The 24,904-nt window shown below is 47.2% G+C and overlaps 1 protein-coding gene across 9 annotated transcripts in view; it reads left to right on the top strand.

Annotated features, from left to right (window-relative positions):
• The window catches only part of CSPP1 (centrosome and spindle pole associated protein 1), a 328,816-nt gene that overhangs the window by 172,788 nt on the left and 131,124 nt on the right, over positions 1–24,904 (top strand). For all 9 annotated transcript variants that reach the window (XM_033933355.1, XM_033933359.1, XM_033933354.1 and 6 more), the window contains 2 exons: positions 8,258–8,336; positions 21,311–21,425. In XM_033933355.1, coding sequence (XP_033789246.1) covers positions 8,258–8,336; positions 21,311–21,425 — 194 coding nt within the window. The remainder of the gene's footprint in view (positions 1–8,257; positions 8,337–21,310; positions 21,426–24,904) is intronic.

Raw genomic sequence — 24,904 nt, 5'->3', positions numbered from 1 at the left:
TCCACTTGTGCTACAGGCTACTCATCACACCATCTCTCTCCTCCACCTCCTGGGGTTCGAGATCAACTACCCCAAGTCGCATCTGCTTCCCACCCAGCGACTTCAATTCATTGGAGCAGTTCTGGACACCACGCTAATGAGGGCTTTTCTCCCCTCCGATCGCAAGCAGACCCTGCTCCATCTCTGCCGTCAGGTACTCATGCATCCCTCCATTCCTGCTCGACAGATGATGGTCCTCCTGGGTCACATGGCCTCGACAGTGCATGTCCTTCCTCTGGCTCGTCTCCACCTTCGTACACCTCAGTGGACGCTCGCCAACCAGTGGTCACAGACTACGGATCTTCTTTCTCATCCCATCTCTGTGACATCATCTCTTCAGCAATCTCTCCAATGGTGGTTGAACTCCTCAAATCTTTCCAGGGGTCTACTTTTCCATCTGCCCCCCCACTCTATGATCATCACCACAGATGCGTCCCCCTACGCGTGGGGAGCTCACCTGGGAGATCTACGCACCCAGGGACTTTGGACCCCACAGGAGCGTCGTCATCACATCAATTTCCTGGAACTCAGAGCCATGTTCTACGCCCTCAAGGCTTTCCAACATCTTCTCTGTCCTCAAGTCCTCCTCCTATGCACAGACAATCAAGTCGCCATGTACTACATAAACAAGCAAGGCGGCACCGGATCTCGCCCCCTTTGTCTGGAGGCTCTGCGCATCTGGACCTGGGCCACGGACCGCAATCTCTTTCTCAGGGCGGTCTATATCCAGGGCGAACAGAACTCTCTGGCCGACAATCTCAGCCGCATCCTTCAACCTCACGAGTGGACGTTGGACCCTCCGACTCTACTCTCCATCTTTGCTCGATGGGGCACTCCGCAGGTGGACCTCTTTGCAGCACCTCACAACCATCAGCTGCCCCAATTCTGTTCCAGACTCTTCTCTCCTCACCGTCTGACCCCGGATGCATTCCTGCTCGACTGGAGGGATCGGTTCCTCTATGCCTTCCCTCCACTTCCTTTGATGTTGCGGACCTTGTCCAAACTCCGCAAGGACAATGCCACCATGATCCTCATCGCCCCTCGGTGGCCTCGTCAACACTGGTTCTCCCTTCTGCTTCAACTCAGCTCCAGGGAGCCCATTCCTCTTCCTGTGTTTCCTACTCTACTTACACAGCAGAATCAGTCTCTACTACATCCCAACCTGTCTTCCCTCCACCTGACAGCTTGGTTTCTCTCGGGCTGACCTCTCCTGAGAATCTATCTCAACCGGTCCGCCTCATTTTGGACGCCTCCAGGAAACCGGCCACTCTCCAATGTTACCATCAGAAGTGGACCAGATTCTCCTCGTGGTGTCTCCGGCATCATCAAGAACCCACCTCTTTGGCGGTGGAAACTGTCTTGGAATATTTGCTCTCGCTGTCCAACGCTGGCCTCAAAACCACCTCCATCAGAGTCCACCTCAGTGCCATCACTGCGTTTCACGAGCCTATTCTCGGAAAACCCCTCACGGCTCATCCTCTGGTTTCAAGATTTATGAGAGGGCTCTTCAACATCAAACCGCCTCTCAAGCCTCCTCCCGTCATCTGGGACCTGAATGTGGTTCTCTCTGCTCTCATGAAACCTCCGTTTGAGCCTCTTGCCACAGCTTCATTCAGGCTTCTTACATGGAAGGTGCTTTTCCTAATTGCCATCACCTCTGCCAGGAGGGTTAGCGAACTGCATGCACTGGTTGCCGACCCACCGTTCACTGTTTTTCACCATGACAAGGTTGTTCTGCGTACCCACCCTAAATTCCTTCCCAAGGTGGTCTCGGCTTTTCACCTCAACCAGTCCATTGTGCTTCCCGTCTTCTTCCCTAAGCCTCACTCGCATCCTGGAGAACAGGCGTTGCACACGCTGGATTGTAAGCGTGCCCTTGCTTACTACCTTGATCGTACCAGAGCTCACCGAACATCCCCTCAGCTCTTTTTGTCTTTCGATCCCAACCGTTTGGGCCGTCCTGTCTCCAAACGGACACTTTCAAATTGGCTTGCTGCCTGTATTGCCTTCTGTTATGCTCGGGCCGGTCTCTCACTGGAAGGATCTGTCACGGCCCACAGAGTCCGAGCTATGGCTGCTTCTGTGGCTTTCCTCCGTTCCACGCCCATCGAGGAAATCTGCAAGGCGGCCACTTGGTCCTCAGTTCACACGTTCACTACTCACTACTGTCTGGATGCGTTCTCCAGACGGGATGGACACTTCGGCCAATCTGTGTTACAAAATTTATTTTCCTAATGGCCAACCATCCCTCCTCCCTCTTTGTTAGCTTGGAGGTCACCCATGTGTTAAGAATATGCTGCCTGCTTGTCCTGGGATAAAGCACAGTTACTTACCGTAACAGGTGTTATCCAGGGACAGCAGGCAGATATTCTTAAGTCCCACCCACCTCCCCGGGTTGGCTTCTTAGCTGGCTTATCCTAACTGGGGACCACGCACTCCTTCGTCGGGCGGGAAGGCACTCGCGCACGCGCGGTGCGGCCAACTAGAAACTTCTAGTTAAAAGGTCCGTACCGAGGGCTCCGTCGGTGACGTCACCCATGTGTTAAGAATATCTGCCTGCTGTCCCTGGATAACACCTGTTACGGTAAGTAACTGTGCTTTCTGTATGATTTATTTTGTTCTTTTTAACATCTATCTTTATACCTTAAATCCATTTTAAATTTTATTAAAATGTATTTTTTTTCAATTGGTTTTCTTTCTTTTTTTAAAGATTTTTCACCTCCTGTTCCTCCAATTAATTTGATTTACCTACTGATGTGTCCAAGCAAACTCTGCTACATAGGATACACATCAAGACCTTTATGTTCAAACAATTTTTATTGGTGACAAAGCAGAAGAAACACAATAAACTAAACTAAACCTTAGGTTTGTATACCGCGCCATCTCCACAAGCATAGAGCTCGGCACGGTTTACAGAGTTAGGATAGAAAGGAACTCCAATGAAGGGTTATAGGAAAGAGAGGGACAAGGGTCCCAGAGAGCAGGAGGTGTTAGATTTTTAAAAAGAGCCAAGTTTTCAGGTGTTTGCGGAAGAATTGGAGGGAGTTTGAATTTCTGAGCGGGGATGTGAGGTTGTTCCAGAGTTCTGTGGTTCTATAGGGGAGGGATGTTCCTAGTTTTCCTGCGCGGGATATACCTTTTGTAGAAGGGAACGATAGTTTCAGTTTTTGGGAAGATCTGGTGGAGTTAGGGTTAGAGGAGTTCCAAAGGAGTGGAATAACGGGAGGAAGGATGCCGTGTAGAATCATGAAGGCTAAGCAGGCACATTTAAAGAGGACTCTGGAGTGTACTGGAAGCCAGTGGAGCTTGGACAGGAGTGGAGAGATATGGTCGAACTTGCCTTTTGCGAAAATAAGCTTAGCCGCGGCGTTCTGAATTAGCTGAAGTCTATGGAGGTTTTTCTTAGTTAGGCTTATAAAGATGGAGTTGCAATAATCCAGTCTAGAGAGGATGGTAGATTGAACAAGGACGGCGAAGTGAGAATGATGAAAGCAGGATCTCACTTTCCTCAGTATATGAAGGCTAAAGAAGCATTTTTTTACCAAGGAGTTGAGGTGGTCATTGAAGGAGAGAGAGGAGTCTATGATGATGCCCAGGACTTTGCTTGAAAACTCGAGCTGAAGAGTGGGGCCGGAGGATAAAGGGATGGAGGTGGGTAAATGATCTAATATTGGGCCGAGCCAAAGTAATTTTGTTTTGGACTCATTCAGTTTCATTTGTACAGATTGGGCCCAGGATTGGAGGTTCATTATACATGCGGATATGTTCTCAGCGAGGTTAGTGAGGTTCGAGTCTGTCTCGAGGAGGATGAGGATGTCGTCAGCATAGGTGTAGAGAGTTTCTAGGGGGGATAGGTGGAAGAGTTTCAGAGAGGACATGTAGATGTTGAAAAGGATAGGAGAGAGGGGTGAGCCTTGCGGGACTCCACATATCGGCTTCCAGGGGGAGGATGAGGTGCCGTTTGTGTTAACGGTGTAGGAGCGGAAACGTAGGAATTTCGAGAACCAATCTAGGACTGTGGAGCTTATTCCTATTTCGGAGAGTTGGAAGATTAGAATATCATGATGGACGATGTCGAAAGCTGCGGAGAGGTCGAATTGTAGAAGAACAGCAAATTTATTGCAGGAATGGAGTTGTTGCACCTTGGAGATAGTGAGGCCAATAGGGATTCGGTGCTGAAGTTGGGTCTGAAGCCGAATTGGTGGGGTAGGAGAATAGAGAATCTTTCTAGGTAGGATGAGAGTTGAGTGGATATGATAGATTCTAACATCTTGGTTAGGGGAGAGATGTTTGCTATTGGGCGGTAATTGGATGGTATGGAGGGGTCAAGGGTGGTCTTTTTCAGTAGGGGGGTCAATGCAATATGTCCCATTTCGGAGGAGAAAAGGCCCGATGTTAGGGCAGAGTTTATAAGTTTGGTGAGGGAAGTGACTCTAACTGCATGGGTTAAAGATTGGCTTCATGGCAGACTTCAGAGGGTGGTAGTTAACGGTACCCGCTCTAAAATGTCGGAGGTGACTAGCGGAGTGCCACAGGGTTCGGTCCTGGGCCCACTCCTCTTCAACATATTCATTGGGGATCTGACTCAAGGGCTTCAAGGCAAAGTAACCTTATTCGCTGATGACGCCAAACTATGCAATATAGTAAACGGCCATAATCTACAAGATGCTATGGAGCAAGACCTGCGTACTTTAGAAAGTTGGTCCTTGATGTGGCAGCTGGGCTTTAACGCCAAGAAATGTAAGGTCATGCATCTCGGTAACGGAAATCCTTGCAGAACTTACACCCTGAATGGAGAAACTTTAACCAGGACTACGGCAGAACGAGACTTAGGAGTAATCATCAGTGCTGACATGAAGGCAGCCACTCAAGTGGAGAAGGCTTCATCTAAAGCACGGCAGATGATAGGTTGTATCAAGAGAAGCTTCGTCAACAGGAAACCTGAAGTCATGATGCCATTGTACAGAGCCATGGTGAGACCTCATCTGGAGTACTGTGTGCAATTCTGGAGGCCACATTACCGTAAGGATGTGCTCAGAATTGAGTCGGTTCAGCGGATGGCCACCAGGATGGTCTCGGGGCTAAAGGGTCTCCCGTACGAGGAAAGACTGAGCAAATTGCAGCTCTACACTCTTGAAGAGCGTAGGGAGAGGGGAGACATGATTGAGACATTTAAGTACATCACGGGACGGGTCGAGGTGGAAGAGGATATCTTTCTTCTCAGGGGACCCTCGACCACAAGAGGACATCCGCTCAAACTCAGGGGAGGGAAGTTTCGTGGAGATGCAAGGAAGTACTTCTTCACGGAGAGAGTGATCGAGCATTGGAACAAGCTTCCAGTGCAGGTGGTCGAGGCACGCAGCATCCCAGACTTCAAGAACAAATGGGATACCCATGTGGGATCCCTACGGGGTCATGCCAAGGGATAGGGTCACTAGGACTTGAATGAGCGGGTCAGTAGAGTGACAGTATAATTACAATTATACTTAAGGGGTCAGAAGACTTAAGGGGGTGGGTAAATAGTGTGGGCAGACTTGATGGGCTATATGGCCCTTATCTGCCATCATCTTTCTATGTTTCTATGATGGCCTGTGTAGAGATATTCTCAAATAGGTAGGAGGGGAAAGGATCCAAGGTACACTTGCAAGTTTTTAGTTTGAGGCAGAGTTTGGAGATTTGCGATTTGGAAACAAGCTCAAAGACGGTCCAGGATCTGTCAGCTGGAATGGGATTGGAGACAGGTAGGGTAGGGTTGAGGTCAGTAGAGGTCAGGGAGTTGTATGAGAATGTAGGAGGGAAGGAGCATCTTAGGGTGGTAACCTTTTCATTGAAGAATTTTGCTAGGACATCGGCTGATAGAGACGAGGGGAGCAAGGATGGGTCCTTTTTTGTAGTTAAGGAGCACCAAATGTTAAACAACGCACTGATCTGGTTGTTGAATCTGGAGATCTTATCTCTGAAGAAGTTCTTCCTGGCTTTTTTTAGTATTGAATTGTAGAGTTTGATATTGACTCTCCAGGTCTGTCTATCTGAAGGGGATTTAGATTTTTTCCATTTGCGCTCCAGAGCGCAACATTTCTGTTTCAGTTCTCTGTGAAGCGGTAGGTACCAGGGGGCCTTTCGGGAGTAGGAGATGGTTTTAGTGGATATTGGAGCAAGGGAATGGTAAATGGATTCGGAGAGGGAGATCTAGTTGCGCCAATAGGATTCGGAGTCTGTAGGCTTAGGATTGGAGGAGAGTTGGTTGAGGAATTTGGACCAGAATAGATCGCTCGAAGTTTTTTTGCGGAAGGTTATGGAATGGGAGATAGGATCCAGTCCCCTACATAATGTGATGTGTATCCTAAGAGGAGGATGGAAGCTGGGGGGGGGGGGGACTGGGCTTCCCCGTTCTTCAGTTGTATGCGTGCCTCTTACATTATGTAGGGGACTGGATCCTATCCCTATCTCAGTTTACACCGGTATCTTTCAAGCGGGAGTATTATGCCCCTTATACTTTCCTTTCCTTGTTGCATTTGACTCGTGGGACAACACCTCGGGGCTTGCAAGATAATGTTCTTTTGCGACCATTGCAGAGTGCATGGGTTTGCTTGGTTGGGCTGTGCTCCTCACTTGACTGATCTGTTGCCATTGTGTGGTAATGCTTCATTTTTGCCGGGTATGGATGTGAATCCTAAGAGGAGGATGGAAGCTGGGGGGGGGACTGGGCTTTATATATAATATAAACCATAAGAAAGAAGTAGACGCATCATTCAGAATTCAGCTGTCAGCCTCATTTTGGGCTTGAAAAAAAACAGATCATGTTGGTCCTTATTATAGACAATTGCATTGGTCACCAGTGGAGGCAAGAATTTTTATTTTCAAATTTTCTTGCATCTGTTTCAAAACCTTAACTGGCTTGACCCCAATTTTCTTTTCCTCCCATTTTTAGCTGACTCATACTACTGAATGTATTCGTAGATTTAGTATATTTGCTTACCCTACACTGAAATCTTGCCTAGAGTTATAAGAGATTCTTAGACAGGACTTTTTAATTTCATGCTGGTAAAATGAATACTTGGCTAAGTAAAACTATTTCAAAAGCATCTTTTTATCATTCTTTTAAGAAATTAGTAAAGACCTATCTCTTTGACAAATTTGTTACCGCATAACTTTCTTTTTACCTTTTTGCTCCTTGTACTTCACTGGTTGTCAGTTGTCTCTTTATTGTGAACCGCTTAGAACTGTTATGTATTGCGATATACAAAAATAAAGTTGTTGTTATTATTATTATTATGAGGCAATGTATTTTGAAAAATCATACATTTGAAGAGTTCGTGTTCTGTTCTGAACCATATTGAAATTTCACAACATAGGGGCAATTTGAAGAAAAGATTATACCAATTAGAGCAAAAATGGATTTATACATTGGCTGAAGGGGTTAAATCAAAGGATTGAATGATGTGCATTTTTTTTTCATAATACAGTCAAACCTCGGTTTGTGAGTAACGCAGTTTGTGCGTGTTTTGCAAGACGAGCAAATCGTAACTCACAAACCAAGCGTTGACTCAATTTGCGAGCCCCCACCCTGGCTTTGCTGCTCCCCAGAGGCCACTGGCACTGCTCCCTCCCTTCACGACTGAGATCGCCTCCTCCCCCCACTGACCGGCCCTGTCCTTACCCATGCGCCGGTGCTGAAAGTACCTGCTGCCGGTTCGCTGTTGGGCCTTGAGCATTTGCGCATACTCAAGGCCTTCTGGCTCTCACCCTCTCCAAGATTCTCATGAGCAGCAGTGGGGGAAGACAGAAGAAGAGATATGAGTCGGATTGGGGTTTGGGTGTCAGCTCGGCTCGGGGGTTGGGTCGGAGAGATGTACCTAAGTCAGTGGAACCATTCATCTGAGTTGCCATTATGGCCTATGGGGAACTTTGCTTTGATATATGAGCACTTTGGATTACGAGCATGTTTCTGGAACGAATTATGCTCGCAAACCAAGGTATCACTGTACCCGGAAATGACACACACTGGAAATAAAGGAACTGGATGCTTTTTTACGACTGGGCTTGCTGTACACCATTTGTGCACATATGAATTGAAGTTTTCCCCCGACACAGCCAGGACAGCTAGCGAAACAAAATTTGATTTCATTTGCCATGTGGTTAGGATGTTAAATATATTGCTGAACAATAGTGCTTTATAAAAATATGCATTTATTAATCAAATTATTTATTTTTTTAGATGGCCCTGGATCAACAGGTTTGCCCCATCCAGCATTAGCTAGTGTTCCCAATCAGCCGGTAATCCAGACCCAGCCTGCGTATGTATTATATATAGTTTTTGAATGGATTACTTATACTGTAGCTGTTATAAAACTTGTGGTATTTTAGTTATATTGCATGTTGGAACTAATTCCATTAAAAACGCCTTTACCGATTATTTTTTATTTTTATTTTTTTGTTATTCCATTATCAATAGAGCTGTACCAAATCATATATTCAGCCAAATACAATTAATGAAAAATATTCGGCCAAATATAAATGCTGAATATGAATTAGGGCATTGAACTTTAACATAAATAATAAAACAATGTGAAATCAGAGATTGTGTTTATTTAAGTAGATTTAGCATAGTAAATACCCAGATTATTCATATTTGAATTTAAATCACTATTTGGTCAAATATGAAAAATGTATTCTGGGCCGAATCAAATCAGATATAAATATTCGGTACAGCCCTAATGATCACATCTGAGTCATTAGTAATTTTAGCTAATTTGCAATGTTACTGGATGTTTGTCTATATGAGGTTAAACATTATATTGTCTTCAAGTGCATTATTAACTTCACCAGAGTCCATGAGGGACAGTTGTCACTCTGTAAGTGGTCCCATGACTCCCCTCAGTTCATTTTTGTCTATTATGACATAACTTTTCTTTTGTCGCCCTCAAGAAGCTGATCTTTTCTTCACATTTCTGTGTTTAAGCCTTCCTACCCTCCTAATCAATTGATGGCTTTAATAGTATTCATGGTAATTTTGAAGTGTTTTATTTATTAGGTGTTGCTGCCTAGGAAAAGGATCTAGTTGTCATTGTTGAGGATATGCAGGGCAATGGTTTGAGCTATAGCCTCAGCACCCTGAAGTTATGGGTTCAAATCCCATGCTGCTCCTTGTGAACCTGGGCAAGTCACATAATCCCCCAATACCCGAGGTATATTAGATAGAGTTTGAGCCCACCAAGACAGGGAAAAAATGTTTGAGTACCTGCATGTAAACCACTTAGGTTATAAGTGGTATATAAATACTATCAATAAATAAACTATCAGCTCAGTGTGCAGTGGTGGCTAAGAAAGCAAAGGCAAGGTTAGGAATTATCAAGAAAGGAATGAAATACACAGATGAGAAAGTTATAATGCCCTTGTATAAGCATCGCTTCATGGTGCGGTCGTACCTCAAATACTCTGTGCAGAATTAGAAAAGGTACAGAGAAGGGTAATGGAAATGATAAAAGGGATTTGGATGACTTTCTTGTGTGGAAGGGCTAAAGCAGCTAGACTGTTCAGCTTGGAGAAGAGATGGCTCAGGGGAGATAATGATAGAAGTCGTGGAGTGGAACAGGTAGATGTGAATTGCTCATTTACTCTTTCCAAACATACTAGGACTAGGGGGGGCATGTGGTGAAGCTACTAAGTAGAAGATTTAAAACAAACCAGAGGAAATATTTCTTCACTCAATGTGCACTCAAGATGACGGACCCCTGCAAGATTGGTACTGTGACTCTACCTGCCCTTGAACTGAAGAACTGGTATACTGCCCTGGATATAGAAGAGATGAGAGCATCCCAGGGAGAGGAAGAACCAAAGCTTGAAATCCCCCAAATTGCTGGCTCTATGACCACTAGGAGGTGTAAAGTAGTGGTGGTTGGCAATTCCTTTCTGAGGGGTACAGAAGCATCCATCTGCAGATCAGACATGATGTCCTGGGAGGTATGCTGTCTGTCTGGTGCCAAAATCCAAGATGTTAGGAGAGATACCATGTTTCCCCGAAAATGAGACCTACCCCGAAAATAAGCCCTAGCAGGATTTTCAGGGTAGGTCTTATTATAAGCCATATCCCCAAAATAAGCCCTAATCCCGGGATTTGCCGGCAGTTTCCCTTCCCTCCTTTCTATCCCTTGTGCAGCAGAACCCTTGAGAGAGCACCCCCTTCCCCCTCCCCCGAGCACCCACACCCGCCATGCAGCCAAATCCCCATCCTTCCCTCCCTCCTATTTGAACCCCGCCGCGAGCCCTACTTACCTCCCCAAGCAATGTCAGGGACAAGGCCATTCAGCGCCCCACAGCAACCAGTTAATTATTTCTCCTGTGCCAGCGTGTTACCCGCGGGTAATAGTTACCATGTCATTCTCTATATACTAATACTCAAAGTATGGGAAGCAAGATTCTGGATCTAGAAGCTGTGATGGAAGAAGATGAGTTGGATATAGTAGCAATCACGAATACCCATGACTGGGATGTAGTTATACTGAACTATAATCTGTTCAGGAAAGACAGTATGTTAATGATCATGTTAATTGATATATCTGGCTTGTATACAAGTTTGTTCTTTCCACAAGGCAATATCACTAATTAATCCAAGGTGAAGCTGTTAGTTCACCCTTTCAACCTTGTGTCCAAAGGACAGTGTAACATTTATTTTCAAACCCTCAGAGACGCCACCAGAAGATCACATCATCATGTCCTCTGGCTTTACGCACCTGATCCTCATCGGGTCAATATATAGTGTGTGTGCTTAATTTTTATCTATTTTTGACTTTTTTAATTTATTCTAAAACAATAAATAGTTTTAAAGAGTATTATTGTGTACTTAGCTTCACTGGTGGTTGTTGGTTAGCAAGGGATTAAAGAGCCAACATGTTTCACCCGTGGAGGGGGTTTCTTCAGGGCTACCATCCCTGCAATAAGAAATCCTCACTTTAATCGGAGAAACACCAAGTAATATACTTCAACATCATGCACACTATAATAAATAGCCATACATGCCTACCTTTTAAGTACCAATTGTTTTTCCACGATATGACCACCCGATTTAAGTCTTTTAACATGGCCGCGGCGTGGTACAGAACTCCCTTATATCTCCCTAAACCCGGAAGTGAGATGTAAAGGGGAGGGGCTAATCGCCCGATCCCTTTCATCACCCCTAGACCTAAGGGATACTTTTCAAGTAATAATCAATCTTTAACTCTCCCAGTCTAAGAAACATGAGGTCACCCATATTAGGTGGAGGGTGCTGGAAACCTTGAACACCCAAGGAATGGAGGGAGATTGGGAGGCTAAATTAAATTATCTGGAGCAAAGGTGGATATATCGCCTAGACACTGTGGTTCCCCATGGGTTAAATCTTGAATTAGAATGGTCATCCCTCCTGTGATTCTCACTGGGAGCTTTAAGATATCCCCCCCATAAATGTTACTGGGAGAGTTAAAGATTGATTATTACTTGAAAAGTATCCCTTAGGTCTAGGGGTGATGAAAGGGATCGGGCGATTAGCCCCTCCCCTTTACATCTCACTTCCGGGTTTAGGGAGATATAAGGGAGTTCTGTACCACGCCGCGGCCATGTTAAAAGACTTAAATCGGGTGGTCATATCGTGGAAAAACAATTGGTACTTAAAAGGTAGGCATGTATGGCTATTTATTATAGTGTGCATGATGTTGAAGTATATTACTTGGTGTTTCTCCGATTAAAGTGAGGATTTCTTATTGCAGGGATGGTAGCCCTGAAGAAACCCCCTCCACGGGTGAAACATGTTGGCTCTTTAATCCCTTGCTAACCAACAACCACCAGTGAAGCTAAGTACACAATAATACTCTTTAAAACTATTTATTGTTTTAGAATAAATTAAAAAAGTCAAAAATAGATAAAAATTAAGCACACACACTATATATTGACCCGATGAGGATCAGGTGCGTAAAGCCAGAGGACATGATGATGTGATCTTCTGGTGGCGTCTCTGAGGGTTTGAAAATAAATGTTACACTGTCCTTTGGACACAAGGTTGAAAGGGTGAACTAACAGCTTCACCTTGGATTAATTAATGATCATGTTAAGCCACACAATTTCAGGATTTGCAGGGCAAGGAAGAGGCATTGTGGATCAATTTGGAAAGAGGAAATAATAAAACTATTTATATTGGTTTAATATACAGGCCTCCTTCACAGATGGAAGAAGTGGACAGAGATTTAGTAGTAGACATTCAGAATATATCTAAAAAAGGGGGAAGTTTTACTAATAGGTGATTTTAATATTCTAGATTTTGATTGGGGTATCCCTATTATGGGGTCTTCTAGAAGTAGGGAGATCCTGGATTCTCTGCAAGGAGAACTGTTCCAGCAGTTGGTAATGGAACCCGTGTGGGATTGGGTCAAACTGGGAAAGTGTTTCTGATGTCATAATGGGTGATCATCTGGCATCCAGTGATCACTGCATGGTATGGTTTAATAATGAGATGGCTATAGAGAGGGCTCATTCAAAAGTGAAGGTTCTAGACTTTTAAAAAAAATGAACTTTATGTCAAGGAGTTGTTGTCTGGATGGGAACGTCTGGAAGGAATAGAAATGCAGTGGGCAAAACTGAAAGGATATATTGTAAGGGTATCAGACCTTTTTGTGAGGCAAGTAAGTAAAAGTAAGAGGAAAAGAGTAACATAGTAACATAGTAGATGACGGCAGATAAAGACCTGAATGGTCCATCCAGTCTGCCCAACCTGATTCAATTTAAATTTTTAACATTTTTTCTTCTTAGCTATTTCTGGGCAAGAATCCAAAGCTCTACCTGGTACTGTGCTTGGATTCCAACTGTCGAAACCTCTGTTAAAACCTACTCCAGCCCATCTAAACCCTCCCAGCCATTGAAGCCTTCTCCAGCCCATCCATCCCCAAACGGCCATATACAGACACAGACCATGCAAGTCTGCCCAGTACTGGCCTTAGTTCATTATTTAATATTATTTTCTGATTCTAGATCCTCTGTGTTCATCTCACGTTTCTTTGAACTCAATCACCGTTTTACTCTCCACCACCTCTCTCGGGAGCGCATTTCAGGCATCTACCACTCTCTCTGTAAAGTAGAATTTCCTAATATTGCTCTTGAATCTACCACCCCTCAACCTCAAATTATGTCCTCTGTTTTATCATTTTCCTTTCTCTGGAAAAGATTTTGTTCTACGTTAATACCCTTCAAGTATTTGAACGTCTGAATCATATCTCCCCTGTCCCTTTTTTCCTCTAGGGTATACATATTCAGGGCTTCCAGTCTCTCCTCATATGTCTTCTGACGCAAGCCTCCTATCATTTTTGTCGCCCTCCTCTGGACTGCTTCAAGTCTTCTTATGTCCTTTGCCAGATACGGTCTCCAAAACTGAACACAATACGGGGCATCAATACCTTCTTTCTTCTACTGGCTACGCCTCTCTTTAAACAACCCAGCATCCTTCGTGCAGCAGCCACCACTATGTCACACTGGTTTTTTTTGCCTTTAGATTTTCGGACACTATCACCCCAAGGTCCCTCTCCCTGTACCTTTGCTGTCACAGGTTTCCTCGGCAGCGTCTACAGATGTGACTACTCTAGCAGATCTTTGGGATTCCTTTGCCAGTGAGTCCCCAGTCCTTGGTCCTGCCCCGGCTATGCGCAGGCTATTTAAGACTGGCTGTTTGCCTGCCCTTATTTCTGAGTCCTATGGTTCCTGAACCTGTTTTCAGACAACCAGGAATAAGCTGTATGTTCCTTCATGAGATTTCAACGTCTGCTGTCCGCTTCCTTTCCGGACAATCTGGATTTAACTAGGATTCTCTCAGAGGCCTGGGACCCTTACAGGTGCTTGGTGCATTTGTTTTCCAGGGGCCAGAAATTCACCTCCCTAGCTTCGCAGGCAGTGGTTTTGGCTGTGGCACAGGTCATTCAGCGCACTTCCTTTACCTTGGATGGAGGGGTTGTCCTGAAGGATGTTCGGGACAAACGAGCAAATTTCATCCTCAAGCGCCTTTTTCATTTCCGCGGTGGTAGCAGTGAGAGATGCTGCAGCCACCTCCTTTGTTGATGGTGCGTGTTATATTTTATTGCACCAAGATCCCGAGGAGGTTGTCCTTCAGGACCGGATCTCCTGGTTTCCATGGTGAATTGTTGGGCGGATGCTCTTTATGACATGATGAAAGTTTTTTGCTGAGCTTGAAACTTATTCAGTGTCAACACGGTGAATTCTGCGGTTCAATCGGTGGTCCTGTGATTTTTCTCCAAGGCTCTGCTGCACAGGATGCCTTGCAAAGGTTTACTCTTGTTTGGTTAGGGTCTGGATGACCTGTGTTCAGAACCATAAGCCGAAGGTGCTACCCGGTTCTAAGCCTCACCTGGCATAGAGTTGGGCCAGCAGATTTTTCATCCCTGTTGGTGCTCTCGCCAGCCCACTGGGTCCCCGGCGACAGGCCAACGTTTTGGTTCCCCATCCAGCCCTCACTTTGGCGGTCCGGCATAAAAACTTACCTGCCCCCTCTAAGAAGCAGTTCTGATGCTTGGCTTCTGGCGCCTCTCCCTCGGATCGGGGTGGGGTGGGGGAGGGGGTTGTCTTTCGGCCTACCTACCAGAGTGGCAGAGGGTGACTTCGGGCTAATGGGTCCTCAAAGTGCTCAGAGAAGGTATCAGATTGCAGAGTTTTTTTCCCCTGACCTCCATCAGATTTTTTCCTGTCATCACCCATGGAAAATCTGGAACGAGCCTGGCACGTTCAGGCCACGGTTCAAAGATTGCTAGATCTGGCAGCGATAGAACTGGTTCCAGACGAAGACTTGGGTGCAGGGAAATACTCGATTTACTTCATCATTCCAAAGAAAGGATCCAAAGATTGGAGGACTATTCTGGACCTAGAATCCGTGAATGCCTTTCTCAGAGTTCCATGTTTCCATATGGAAACAGTTTGTTCAGTTCTGGTGGCAGTAACGCCAGGAGAATTCTTGGCTTCCCTGAGTCTCCCGGAAGCATACCTCCACATCCCAATTTTTCAGGAGCAAAGAAGGTTTCTATGATTTCATGTTCTCGGTCAGCACTTTCAATTCACAGCTCTACCCTTCGGGCTGGCAACAGCGCCATGATCCTTCACGAAGATCATAGTGGTGGTGGTGGCTGCCCAGCTGCGCTTGCAGTGAATGCTAGTGCATCTGTACCTAGATGACCAGCTGATCAGGGCCCTCTCAGTGGAGGAGGGCTGCCGAGTGGTTCACCAGGTGGTGCAGTTGCTAGAATGTCTCAGCTAGGTGATCAGCATGAAGAAGAGCCATCTAGAACAGTGGTTCCCAACCCTGTCCTGGATGACCACCAGGCCAATCGGGTTTTCAGGCTAGCCCTATGAATATGCATGGAGCAGATTTGTATGCCTGTTACTTCCATTTTATGCAAACCTCTCGCACGCATATTCATTAGGGATAGCCTGAAAACTCGATTGGCCTAGTGGTCCTCCAGGACAGGGTTGGGAACCACTGAAATAGAACCAACTCAGGAATTGGAATATGTGTGAGTCCGGTTCCACACGGACAAGACCCAGGTGTTTCTGCCGGACTCCAGGTTCAGGTGCCGACGGCCTGGCAGTACCTGCAAGTCATGGGTCTCATGGTTTTGACCATAGATGTGATTCTGTGGGCCAGAGCTTGCCTTCATCCTCTTCAGATGTCTCTCCTGGCTCTATTAGACCGCCAGCAGGATTTGTTGGGTGTGAAGCTGCCTTGGTTGGCGGCACTGCGCAGCAGCATGCAGTGGTGGCTGAATCCTGTGATGCTGGACAGAGGGCTTCCTCTGTGGGACATGGACTGTTGGACCCTGCCAGCGGACGCAAGCCTGTCCGGTTGGGGGGCAATGTGCAGAACTGTCCCAGCACAAGGCTGGTGGACGGTGCTAGAGAGCATATGGTCCATCAATCACCTGGAACGTCAAACGATCAGGCTGGCCTTATTGAGATTTCAACAGTATCTCCATTGGAAGGCAGTTCGGGTGTTCTCCAACAGTTTGACAGTGGTGGCTTGTGTCAACTATCAGGGGGACACAAAGAGTCCTCTTCTGAATCTGGAAGCTTGGATGCTCTTTTCCTGGGCAGAAAGGCATCTGGTGGCTTTGTCCGTAGCCCACGTGGCAGGCATACTTTCAGGCAGACTTTCTCAGTTGTCAGATTCTGGACCCGGGACTATGGTCCTTCATGATGGCGTTCGAGACCATAAGAACATGAGCAGTGCCTCCGCCGGGTCAGACCATAGGTCCATCCTGCCCAGCAGTCCGCTCCCGCGGAGGCCCAAACAGGTCACGACCTATCTGAATCACCAGAAGGGGCCCCCTTGCCATCTTCCCCTCTCATTGAAGTCCTATCTTCCCATCAAAGTCCTAACCCTCCGGTCTTGCACATGCACGACCTGGTTGGCTTTCTATACTTATTACCTGGTTAGCTTTCTATACTTGTGTTACATCCCAGCACCTCTCTCAGTATCCCACGATCCCTTTATCCCTCAGGAATCCGTCCAATCCCTGTTTGAATCCCTGTACCGTACTCTGCCTGATCACTTCCTCTGGTAGTGCATTTCAAGTGTCCACGACCCTTTGGGTGAAGAAAAACTTCCTTGCATTTGTTTTAAACCTATCTCCCTTCAGTTTCTCCGAATGCCCCCTTGTACTTGTTGTCCCCCTCAGTCTGAAGAATCTGTCCCTATCCACCCTCTCTATGCCCCTCATGATCTTGAAGGTCTCTATCATATCTCCCCTGAGCCTCCTTTTTTCCAGAGAGAAGAGCCCCAGCCTATCCAACCTCTCGGCGTATGGGCAGTGTTCCAGCCCTCTTACCAGTTTCGTTGCTCTCCTTTGGACTCTCTCAAGTACCGCCATGTCCTTCTTGAGGTGCGGCGACGAATACTGAACGCAGTATTCCAGATGTGGACGCACCATCGCTCGATACAATGGCATGATGACTTCCCGCGTCCTGGTTGTTATGCCCCTCTTTATGATGCCCAGCATCCTGTTGGCTTTTTTCGAGGCTGCTGCGCACTGTGCAGATGGCTTCAGTGATGCATCCACCAGCACACCCAAGTCTCTCTCAAGTCTGCTGTCTCCCAACAATGCCCCCCCCCAATTTGTAGTTGAACAACGGGTTCTTTTTCCCTATATGCATGACCTTGCATTTTTCCACGTTAAAGCGCATTTGCCATTTGTTTACCCAGTCTTCCAGCTTGTCCAGGTCCCTTTGCAGGTCCTCACACTCCTCCCTAGACCTAACTCTGCCGCACAGTTTGGTATCGTCTGCAAATTTTATAACCTCGCACTTTGCCTCCTTTTCCAGGTCATTGATAAATATGTTGAAGAGTAACGGCCCCAGCACCGATCCCCGTGGCACACCGCTCGTGACTCCCCGCCAGTCAGAATATTGGCCCTTTACTCCGACCCTCTGCAGTCTACCCGACAACCAGTGCTTGATCCATCTGTGCACAGCCCCTCCCACCCCGTGGTTCCACAGCTTCCTAAGCAGCCTTTCATGTGGCACCTTGTCGAAAGCCTTTTGAAAATCGAGGTAAATGATGTCTTTGGGTTCCCAAAAAGCTTTTGACAATGGACAGATGGATCAAGCACTGGCTTTGGGGCCATCTGACCTTTGACCTTTCAGGGTTGGATCCCGCTACTGTCAGAGGTTCTCTGGCGTCTTATACGGACGTTGGCCGTTTCTTGGGGGGGGGGGGCAGGTTGAGGCCACCTTTGCAGCTGCCTTGCCCTATGTGGAATTTGAACTTGGTTCTCCACTCACTGGCTAGTCCATCCTATGAACCCCTGGATCAGATCTCTCTGAAGGATCTGACCATCAAGACCGTCTTCCTAGTAGCGGTCACTTCTGCACGTAGGGTTTCAGAGCTGCAAGCTCTTTCATGCAGAGACCAGTTTCTCCGTTATCACGGATTCTGCGGTTTGCTTACGGACGGTGCCGCCTTTTCTCCTGACAGTGGTTTTCCAAGTCAATCAGGAAGTCTGGTTGCCCACCTTCGCTCCCTCAGGCTCCTAGTCTACGGTTCTGGTGTTGTGGTCTCCTTTGGGGATCCCTGGAGACCACCATTGACTTCTGTCTTTAGGATCATCTGTTTATCCTGGCAGGTCCCGCTCGCAGGGGCCGGCCTGCTTCCAAGGCTACCATCTCTTGATGGATCCGTGCAACCATTTCCGTTGCTTATGTATCAGCAGGAAAGAAGCCTCCCCTTGGGGTAAAGGCTCATTTTTCCAGAGGAATGGCTTCCTCTTGGGCCTAGTCAACTACTGTTTCTCCTAAGGAGATTTGCAGAGTGGCTTATGGGCCACGTGGGCCTCGCTTCATACCTGAATAAACTGCAGCTCTACTCCCTTGAGGAACGCAGGGAGAGGGGGGACATGATCGAGACATTCAAGTACCTCACGCGCCGTATCGAGGTGGGGGAGGATATCTTCTTCTTCAAGGAACCCACGTCAACACGAGGGCATCCATGGAAGATCAGGGGAGGGACATTGCATGGCGACACCAGGAAATACTTCTTCACCGAGAGGGTGGTGGATCGATGGAATGGTCTTCCGATGCAGGTGATTGAGGCCAGCAGTGTGCCTGATTTTAAAGCTAAATGGGATCGAAAGGTGGGATCTCTTCGCAAAGAGAGGTAGGGGAGGGTCATTGATGTGGGCAGACTTGATGGGCCTTGGCCCTTATCTGCCGTCACCTTCTATGTTTCTATGTTTCTTTACCAAGTTTTACCGACTTGATGTGGCGGCTAAGCAAGATGCAGCTTTTGGGGCGTCAGTCCTGGCGGTGAGCTCATCGGGCCCCCCCTGATGTGTTGGGATTGCTTTGATACGTCCCTGTGAAGATTCCAGAGTTTATTGTACAAGAAAGAAAGATTAGGTTACTTACCTCTGCTAATCTTCTTTTTTGTAAATAGACTCTGGAATCTTCACACCCGCCCATCTATTCTGTCTGTTTCGCAGATCGCCTGCCAGTTACTGGTAAGTTGGATTTCTGTCTTGACCAGCCTCACTGAGAACTGCATCCTCAGGCTGTGTCTCATTTTCCAAAGTTATGCATTTGTTCTTGTTTCAAGTTACACGAAGTTTGGCTTTTGGCGATAATTGTTATGTATTTGTTTCTCATGAGCAGAATTAACATGTAGCGGGGAGTCCCCATACCCCTCTCTTTCTTGTTTCCTGTTTATTCTTAGGTGTATCTAGCTTATGTACAGACTAATTCCAGGGCATGTGACAGGATGTGTATACCTAAGGAGGGGCTAAGGTTTGTTTTGGGGTACCTGCAGCTCAAAGCTAGAAAGGATGCCCAAACCCTGTGGTGAAGATTCCAGAGTCGGGCCTGTGCTCTTCAACATATTTATAAATGACCTAGAAATTTGGCATGATGAGTGAGGTGATTAAATTTGCAGACGATACAAAGTTATTCAGAGTAGTGAGGACACAGAATGATTGCGAAGACCTACAAAGAGACATAAATACGCTCGAAGAATGGGCCACGAAATGGCAAATGAGGTTCAACATGGATAAGTGCAAGGTGATGCATATCAGTAACAAAAATCATATGCACAAATACAGGATATCCGGTGCTATACTCGGAGAGCGCCCCAGGAAAGAGACTTGGAAGTACTTGTAGACAAGTCAATGAAACCGCCCACGCAATGTGTGACGGAGATAAGGGCAAACAGAATGCTAGGAATGATTAAGAAGGGGATCATGAATGGATCTGAGAAGGTTATCATGCCGTTATACCGAGCCATGGTACGCCCCCATCTGGAATACTGCATCCAACACTGGTTGCCGTACATGAAAAAGGACATAGTACTACTTGAAATGATCCAGAGAAGAGCAACAAAAATGGTTAAGGGACTGGGGGAGTTGCCGTTCAACAAGAGGCTAGAGAAACAGGGCCCTTCTCCCTTGAAAGGAGAAGACTGAGAAGGGACATGATTGAAACATTCAAGATATTGAAGGGAATTCACTTGGTAGAGTCTGAGAGATTGTTCACCCTCTCAAAGGTGAAGAGAACGAGAGGGCACTCGCTAAAGTTAGAAGGGAAAAGATTTCATACAAACGTAAAGAAGTTCTTCACCCAGAGAATGGTGAGGTCTGGAACGCTCTCCCAGAGGCTGTTACAGGGGAAAGCACCCTTCAGGGATTCAAGACAAGGTTGGATAAGTTTCTGCTGGAACAGAACATATACAAGTAAGGCTAGACTCAAATAGGCACTGGTCTTTGACCTAAGGGCTGCCGCGTGAACAGACTGCTGGGCATGATGGACCACTGGTCTGACTCAGCTGTGGCAAATCTTATGTTCTTATGAGTCTATTTACAAGAAAGAAGATTAGCAGAGGTAAGTAACCTAATCTTTCGATGGCCCATCTAGTCTGCCCATCTGCAGTAACCATTATCTCTTTCTCTCTCTCAGAGATCCCATGTGCCTATCTTTTCTTGAATTCACACACAGTCTCTGTCTCTACCACTTCTTCCGGGAGATTGTTCCACACATCTACCACCCTTTCTGTAAAAAAGTATTTCCTTAGATTACTCCTGAGCCTATCACCTCTTAACTTCATCCTATGCCCTCTCATTCCAGAGTTTCCTTTCAATTGAAAGAGACTTGACTTATGCTCATTTACGCCACGTAAGTATTTAAACGTCTCTATCATATCTCCCCTCTCCCGTCTTTTAGCGGTGTTTCAAGTCCCACTGCTGCTGCTTGTGATCTTGGATAAATCACTTAACATCCCATTGTCTCAAGTACAAAATTTAGATTGCAAGCTCTTCAAGGACAAGGAAATATCTAGTGTATCTGAATAAAACTTGCCTTAAGCTGCTACTGAAAAGGAAGGAGTATCTCCTGTCTAGCTAAACTGTCTTGAATATTGATCCCAGAGTTGTTTTCCCCCACCCCTTAATTAAAGCTTTTATATGCAGCAGAGGAGAACTGCAGGTCCACTGTAGAGCAGGAACTAGCAGGTGCCGACAATGGAGGTCTTTTGCACTTTAAAACTTTAGAAGGATTCATCTTCTTGACACACAGTGCTCATAGGAAATTCACATTGAAATGATATTTTCATAGAATACGTGGTACAGTTAACTACTTTTTCTTGTCCGAGTATGTTTGTTTACCCCCTGCCAGTGTAGTATCTTTTAAAGTTTAGTATAATTTTTATTAGTAACTGCATGCCGTTTCTGTTGTCTTATTTATATTAGTGTCTGTGTTAATTTTTATGTAGACAACTAACTGGACAGAAAACCACTACTGGAGCATGTCTAGGAATATTTCCAGAGGATAAACCAAGGCTTTCAAAAGAGGCTATTATATCTTATCAAGAAGATTTACAACATCAGGTATCAAGAAACAGACATACTATAAGATTTTAAAAAACATTTCCTCCTTTTACATCCAGTGTTCTTTCTAGGGCCTTTTAGCCAGATGCTCCGCCTGGCTAATTTAGAAGACCACCCGGTGAATCCTGCTGCTCCCGCCACTGCTCAACATTGTGGTTGACTCCTGCCTTTTTTTTTTTTTTAAGCCAGCAAGCAACTTGAACCCACGCTTCAGGACTCTAACGTGTGCGTGCCGGCTTCCCTCCGAATCTGGAAGTTACGTCCTGTGGATGAGAGAAGAGAAGAGTAGGGAAGCCAGCATGCACACGTTAAGAGCCCCGGAGCACGAGTTAGTTACAGGTTAAGGCGGGAGACAAGCCAGCGATGGAGGGAATCTTACAACTTGCTGTTTTTACTTCGGGCTTCCTCGCTTCTGGATCTTGCCTACTTTCTGTTTCTGCGAAGGCAGGACCTGGCAACGATGAAGGCCCGAAGCAAGCAAAAGCAGCAAGTTGTAAGCTTCCTTCCGTCACTGACCTATGGAAGATAAGTCAGCGATGGAGGGAAGCTTACAACTTGCCTTAGTCTGTAGCGACTCTGCCGATGGGAGGGACGGGAAGAGAAATGCTGCTGCTGCACCCAATGGGGGGAGGGGGAAGAGAAACGCTCCTGCTGCACCTAAAGGGAGGGGAGGGGGAAGAGAAATGCTGCTGCTGCACCCAATTTTTTTTGGGGGAGGGGGAAGAGAAAAGCTACTGCAACCAATTGGGGAGGGGGAGGGGGAAGAGAAGTGCTACTGCTGCTGCACCCAATTGGGGGGAGAGAGGGGAGAAGGAAGACAAGGGAGAGGAGAGGAAAGAGATGCCAAGATCATGGGAGGGAAAGGAGCTACCAGACCATGGAGGGGGGGAGAGATGTCAGGGCATATGGGGGAGGGGGATAAGACAGATGCCAGACCAGGTGAAAGGAAGGAAGGAGAGAAAGAAAGGAGAAGAGATGCCAGATAATGGAGTGGGAGGGGGAGATGGAAGGAAGGAGAGAAAGAAAGGAGAAGAGATGCCAGGGCATGGGGAGGGAAGAGAAACTAAGGAGACATAAAATGCCAGACCAGAGGGAAAGAAAGAAGAGGAGGTTCTAGAGAAGGAGGGAGAAATAGTAGAGGAGAGATATGCCAAGGCATGGGGGGAGAGAAAGGAAGGAGATAGAGATGCCAGACCATGGAGTGGAGTGGGAAGGAAGGAAGGAAAGGAGAAGAGAGAGATGCCAGAGCAATAGGGGAGGGGGTGGAGACAAAAAAATGGAGAGGGGGGTGAAGCTGAAATGAATTGTGTACAAAGGAGAGAAAGGGCCCAGGATATACAGTTTATCCCAGGACAAGCAGGCAGGTATTCTCACTAGTGGGTGATGTCATCAGACAGAGCCCCGGTACGGACGTCTCACAAGCACGTGTTGCTTGTAGAAACTTAAAGTTTCTAGATGCCCGCACCGCGCATGCGCCGGTGCCTTCCTGCCCGGAGATCCGGGCGTGTCTCCTCAGTTCTTTCTTTTCCGCGGAGCTGAGAAGTTCAACTTCATCATGCGCTAGCTGAATTCAGTTAAATTTGCCTTCCTTGTCCGCGTTTTCGCTTTCTTTTAATTACAGTTAACAGTACTTTTCTTTTTCAGTTAAAAAAAAAAAAAAAAAAAAGAAGATTATTTCCTCCGGCGGGTCGAACGGGCCAGCCACGTGGCTCAGGCCCACTGGCTTCGACCTCGCGGCGGAGATTTTCCGGCCTATGTCCCGGCCAATCACCGGGTTTAAAAAGTGCAGCAAGTGCCAACGCGCGATTTCACTCACGGACCCTCACTGGCGCTGTTTGCAGTGTTTGGGCCCTGACCACATCCCGAAATCGTGCAGGCCTTGCTCTACCCTTACGGCACGCTCATTCAAGCGGCGTTGCCTATTGTGGGAATCGATGTTCAAGATGGACGCAGCTAAGGATCCCTCAGCCTCCACTTCATCTGATACCTCCCCGGTTCGGGCAAAACCGGTATCGACCCCTCCTGCATCGAGTGGGGTGAAACCGGCATCGCTCACCCCGACACCATCCACGAGCTCGACGTCGGTGCCTGCCCCGGTCTCCTCGGTTCAGGTACCTCTTCCTTCCACAGTGCCACCAGTGGTCATCAAAGTGCCGAAAGCTACTAAGCAGAAGCACTCGGCCTCGAAGGAGCGCGATGTCCGTGCAGGAGGACCCCCTTTCGGTGCGGATCCCTCCTTATCGGCTTCGCTACGGTCCGTGCTGGAAGCTCAATTCGTTGAGCTCATGCAGACCATCGGACCCGGGCTCATCGCTGCCATACAGGGTGACCTCCCGGTACCGGTCCAAAGGGGCGGTCCGCCCCCTCCCCCTCCCCCACACCGTTCGACCTCGACAACCGACGAGGACAAACGGGGGAGGGCGGCGATGCCCACGCGGCAAGCTTCGCTTACCGATATGCCGCCATTAGAACCCATTACGCCTCCGCGCCAACATGGGACCAGACCTCCGATCGATACTCGAAGCCCTGGGCATAGTCAGGAAGAGTTCTTCCGTACTCCTTACCAGACTTGGGTAGCATCGCAAGAACCCGCATCGCAAACCCAGTTGCGATCCACCGCTTCCAGCCCTATCCACTTGGGGGCCTCGGGAGACCATGCGATGCACAGACGATCCCGATCCCCGTCCCGCCACCGAGACGGGCACCGATCGAGACACTCATCCTGGCACTCCTCACGCCATTCGGAGGTGTCACCGCAGAAAAAACTGCAACGTAGGGGATACTCCTCATCAGAGGTGTCCCCTCCGGGGGGCCCGGAGTACGAGGAGACATCGGTGCCCGATTCTCCTTGCCACTCCCCGATGTCCATGGACCTGGAGGCCTCCTCCTCCTCCAGCCCGTCCCACAGACCGACGCTGGCGGAACAATTGTCCTTCTCATCATTCCTCCGACAAATGGCGGATGATCTGGATGTGACCCTTGATACGGGCTCCCGATACTCCAAAGAGTATCTGGACACCATGCATTTACCTAACCCTCCAACGGAGTCGCTTCAGCTCCCCCTGCACAAATTACTGGACCAGACCTTCATGCAGTGCTTCGAAACACCGTATTCCATACCGGCGATCCCCAGCAAACTCGATGCTCGATACCGCATCGTGCACCATAAAGGGTTTGAGGTGCTAGGGGATTGCTTCCTGGAACAATTGGTAAAGGAGCCGACAAGAGACAACGCCACCCTGGACTTGGTACTTAATGGCCTCACGGGACCGACAAAAGAAGTAGAAGTTACGGTACCGCTGGGGACGAGCGATCACAATGTGATCAACTTTAAGCTTGACATCGGGAATAGAAAACGTGCCAAAACCTTAACCAAAACCTTTAATTTTAAAAAGGGCAAATACGATCGCATGAGAGCCATGGTGAAACAACGACTCAAGAAAAAGGTGGACAAACTTGAAACGGTAGACCAGGCATGG

The sequence above is a fragment of the Geotrypetes seraphini genome, chromosome 2, assembly GCF_902459505.1.
Source record: "Geotrypetes seraphini chromosome 2, aGeoSer1.1, whole genome shotgun sequence".
NCBI lineage: Eukaryota > Metazoa > Chordata > Amphibia > Gymnophiona > Dermophiidae > Geotrypetes > Geotrypetes seraphini.
This window is presented reverse-complemented; position numbering and strand designations above follow the sequence as displayed.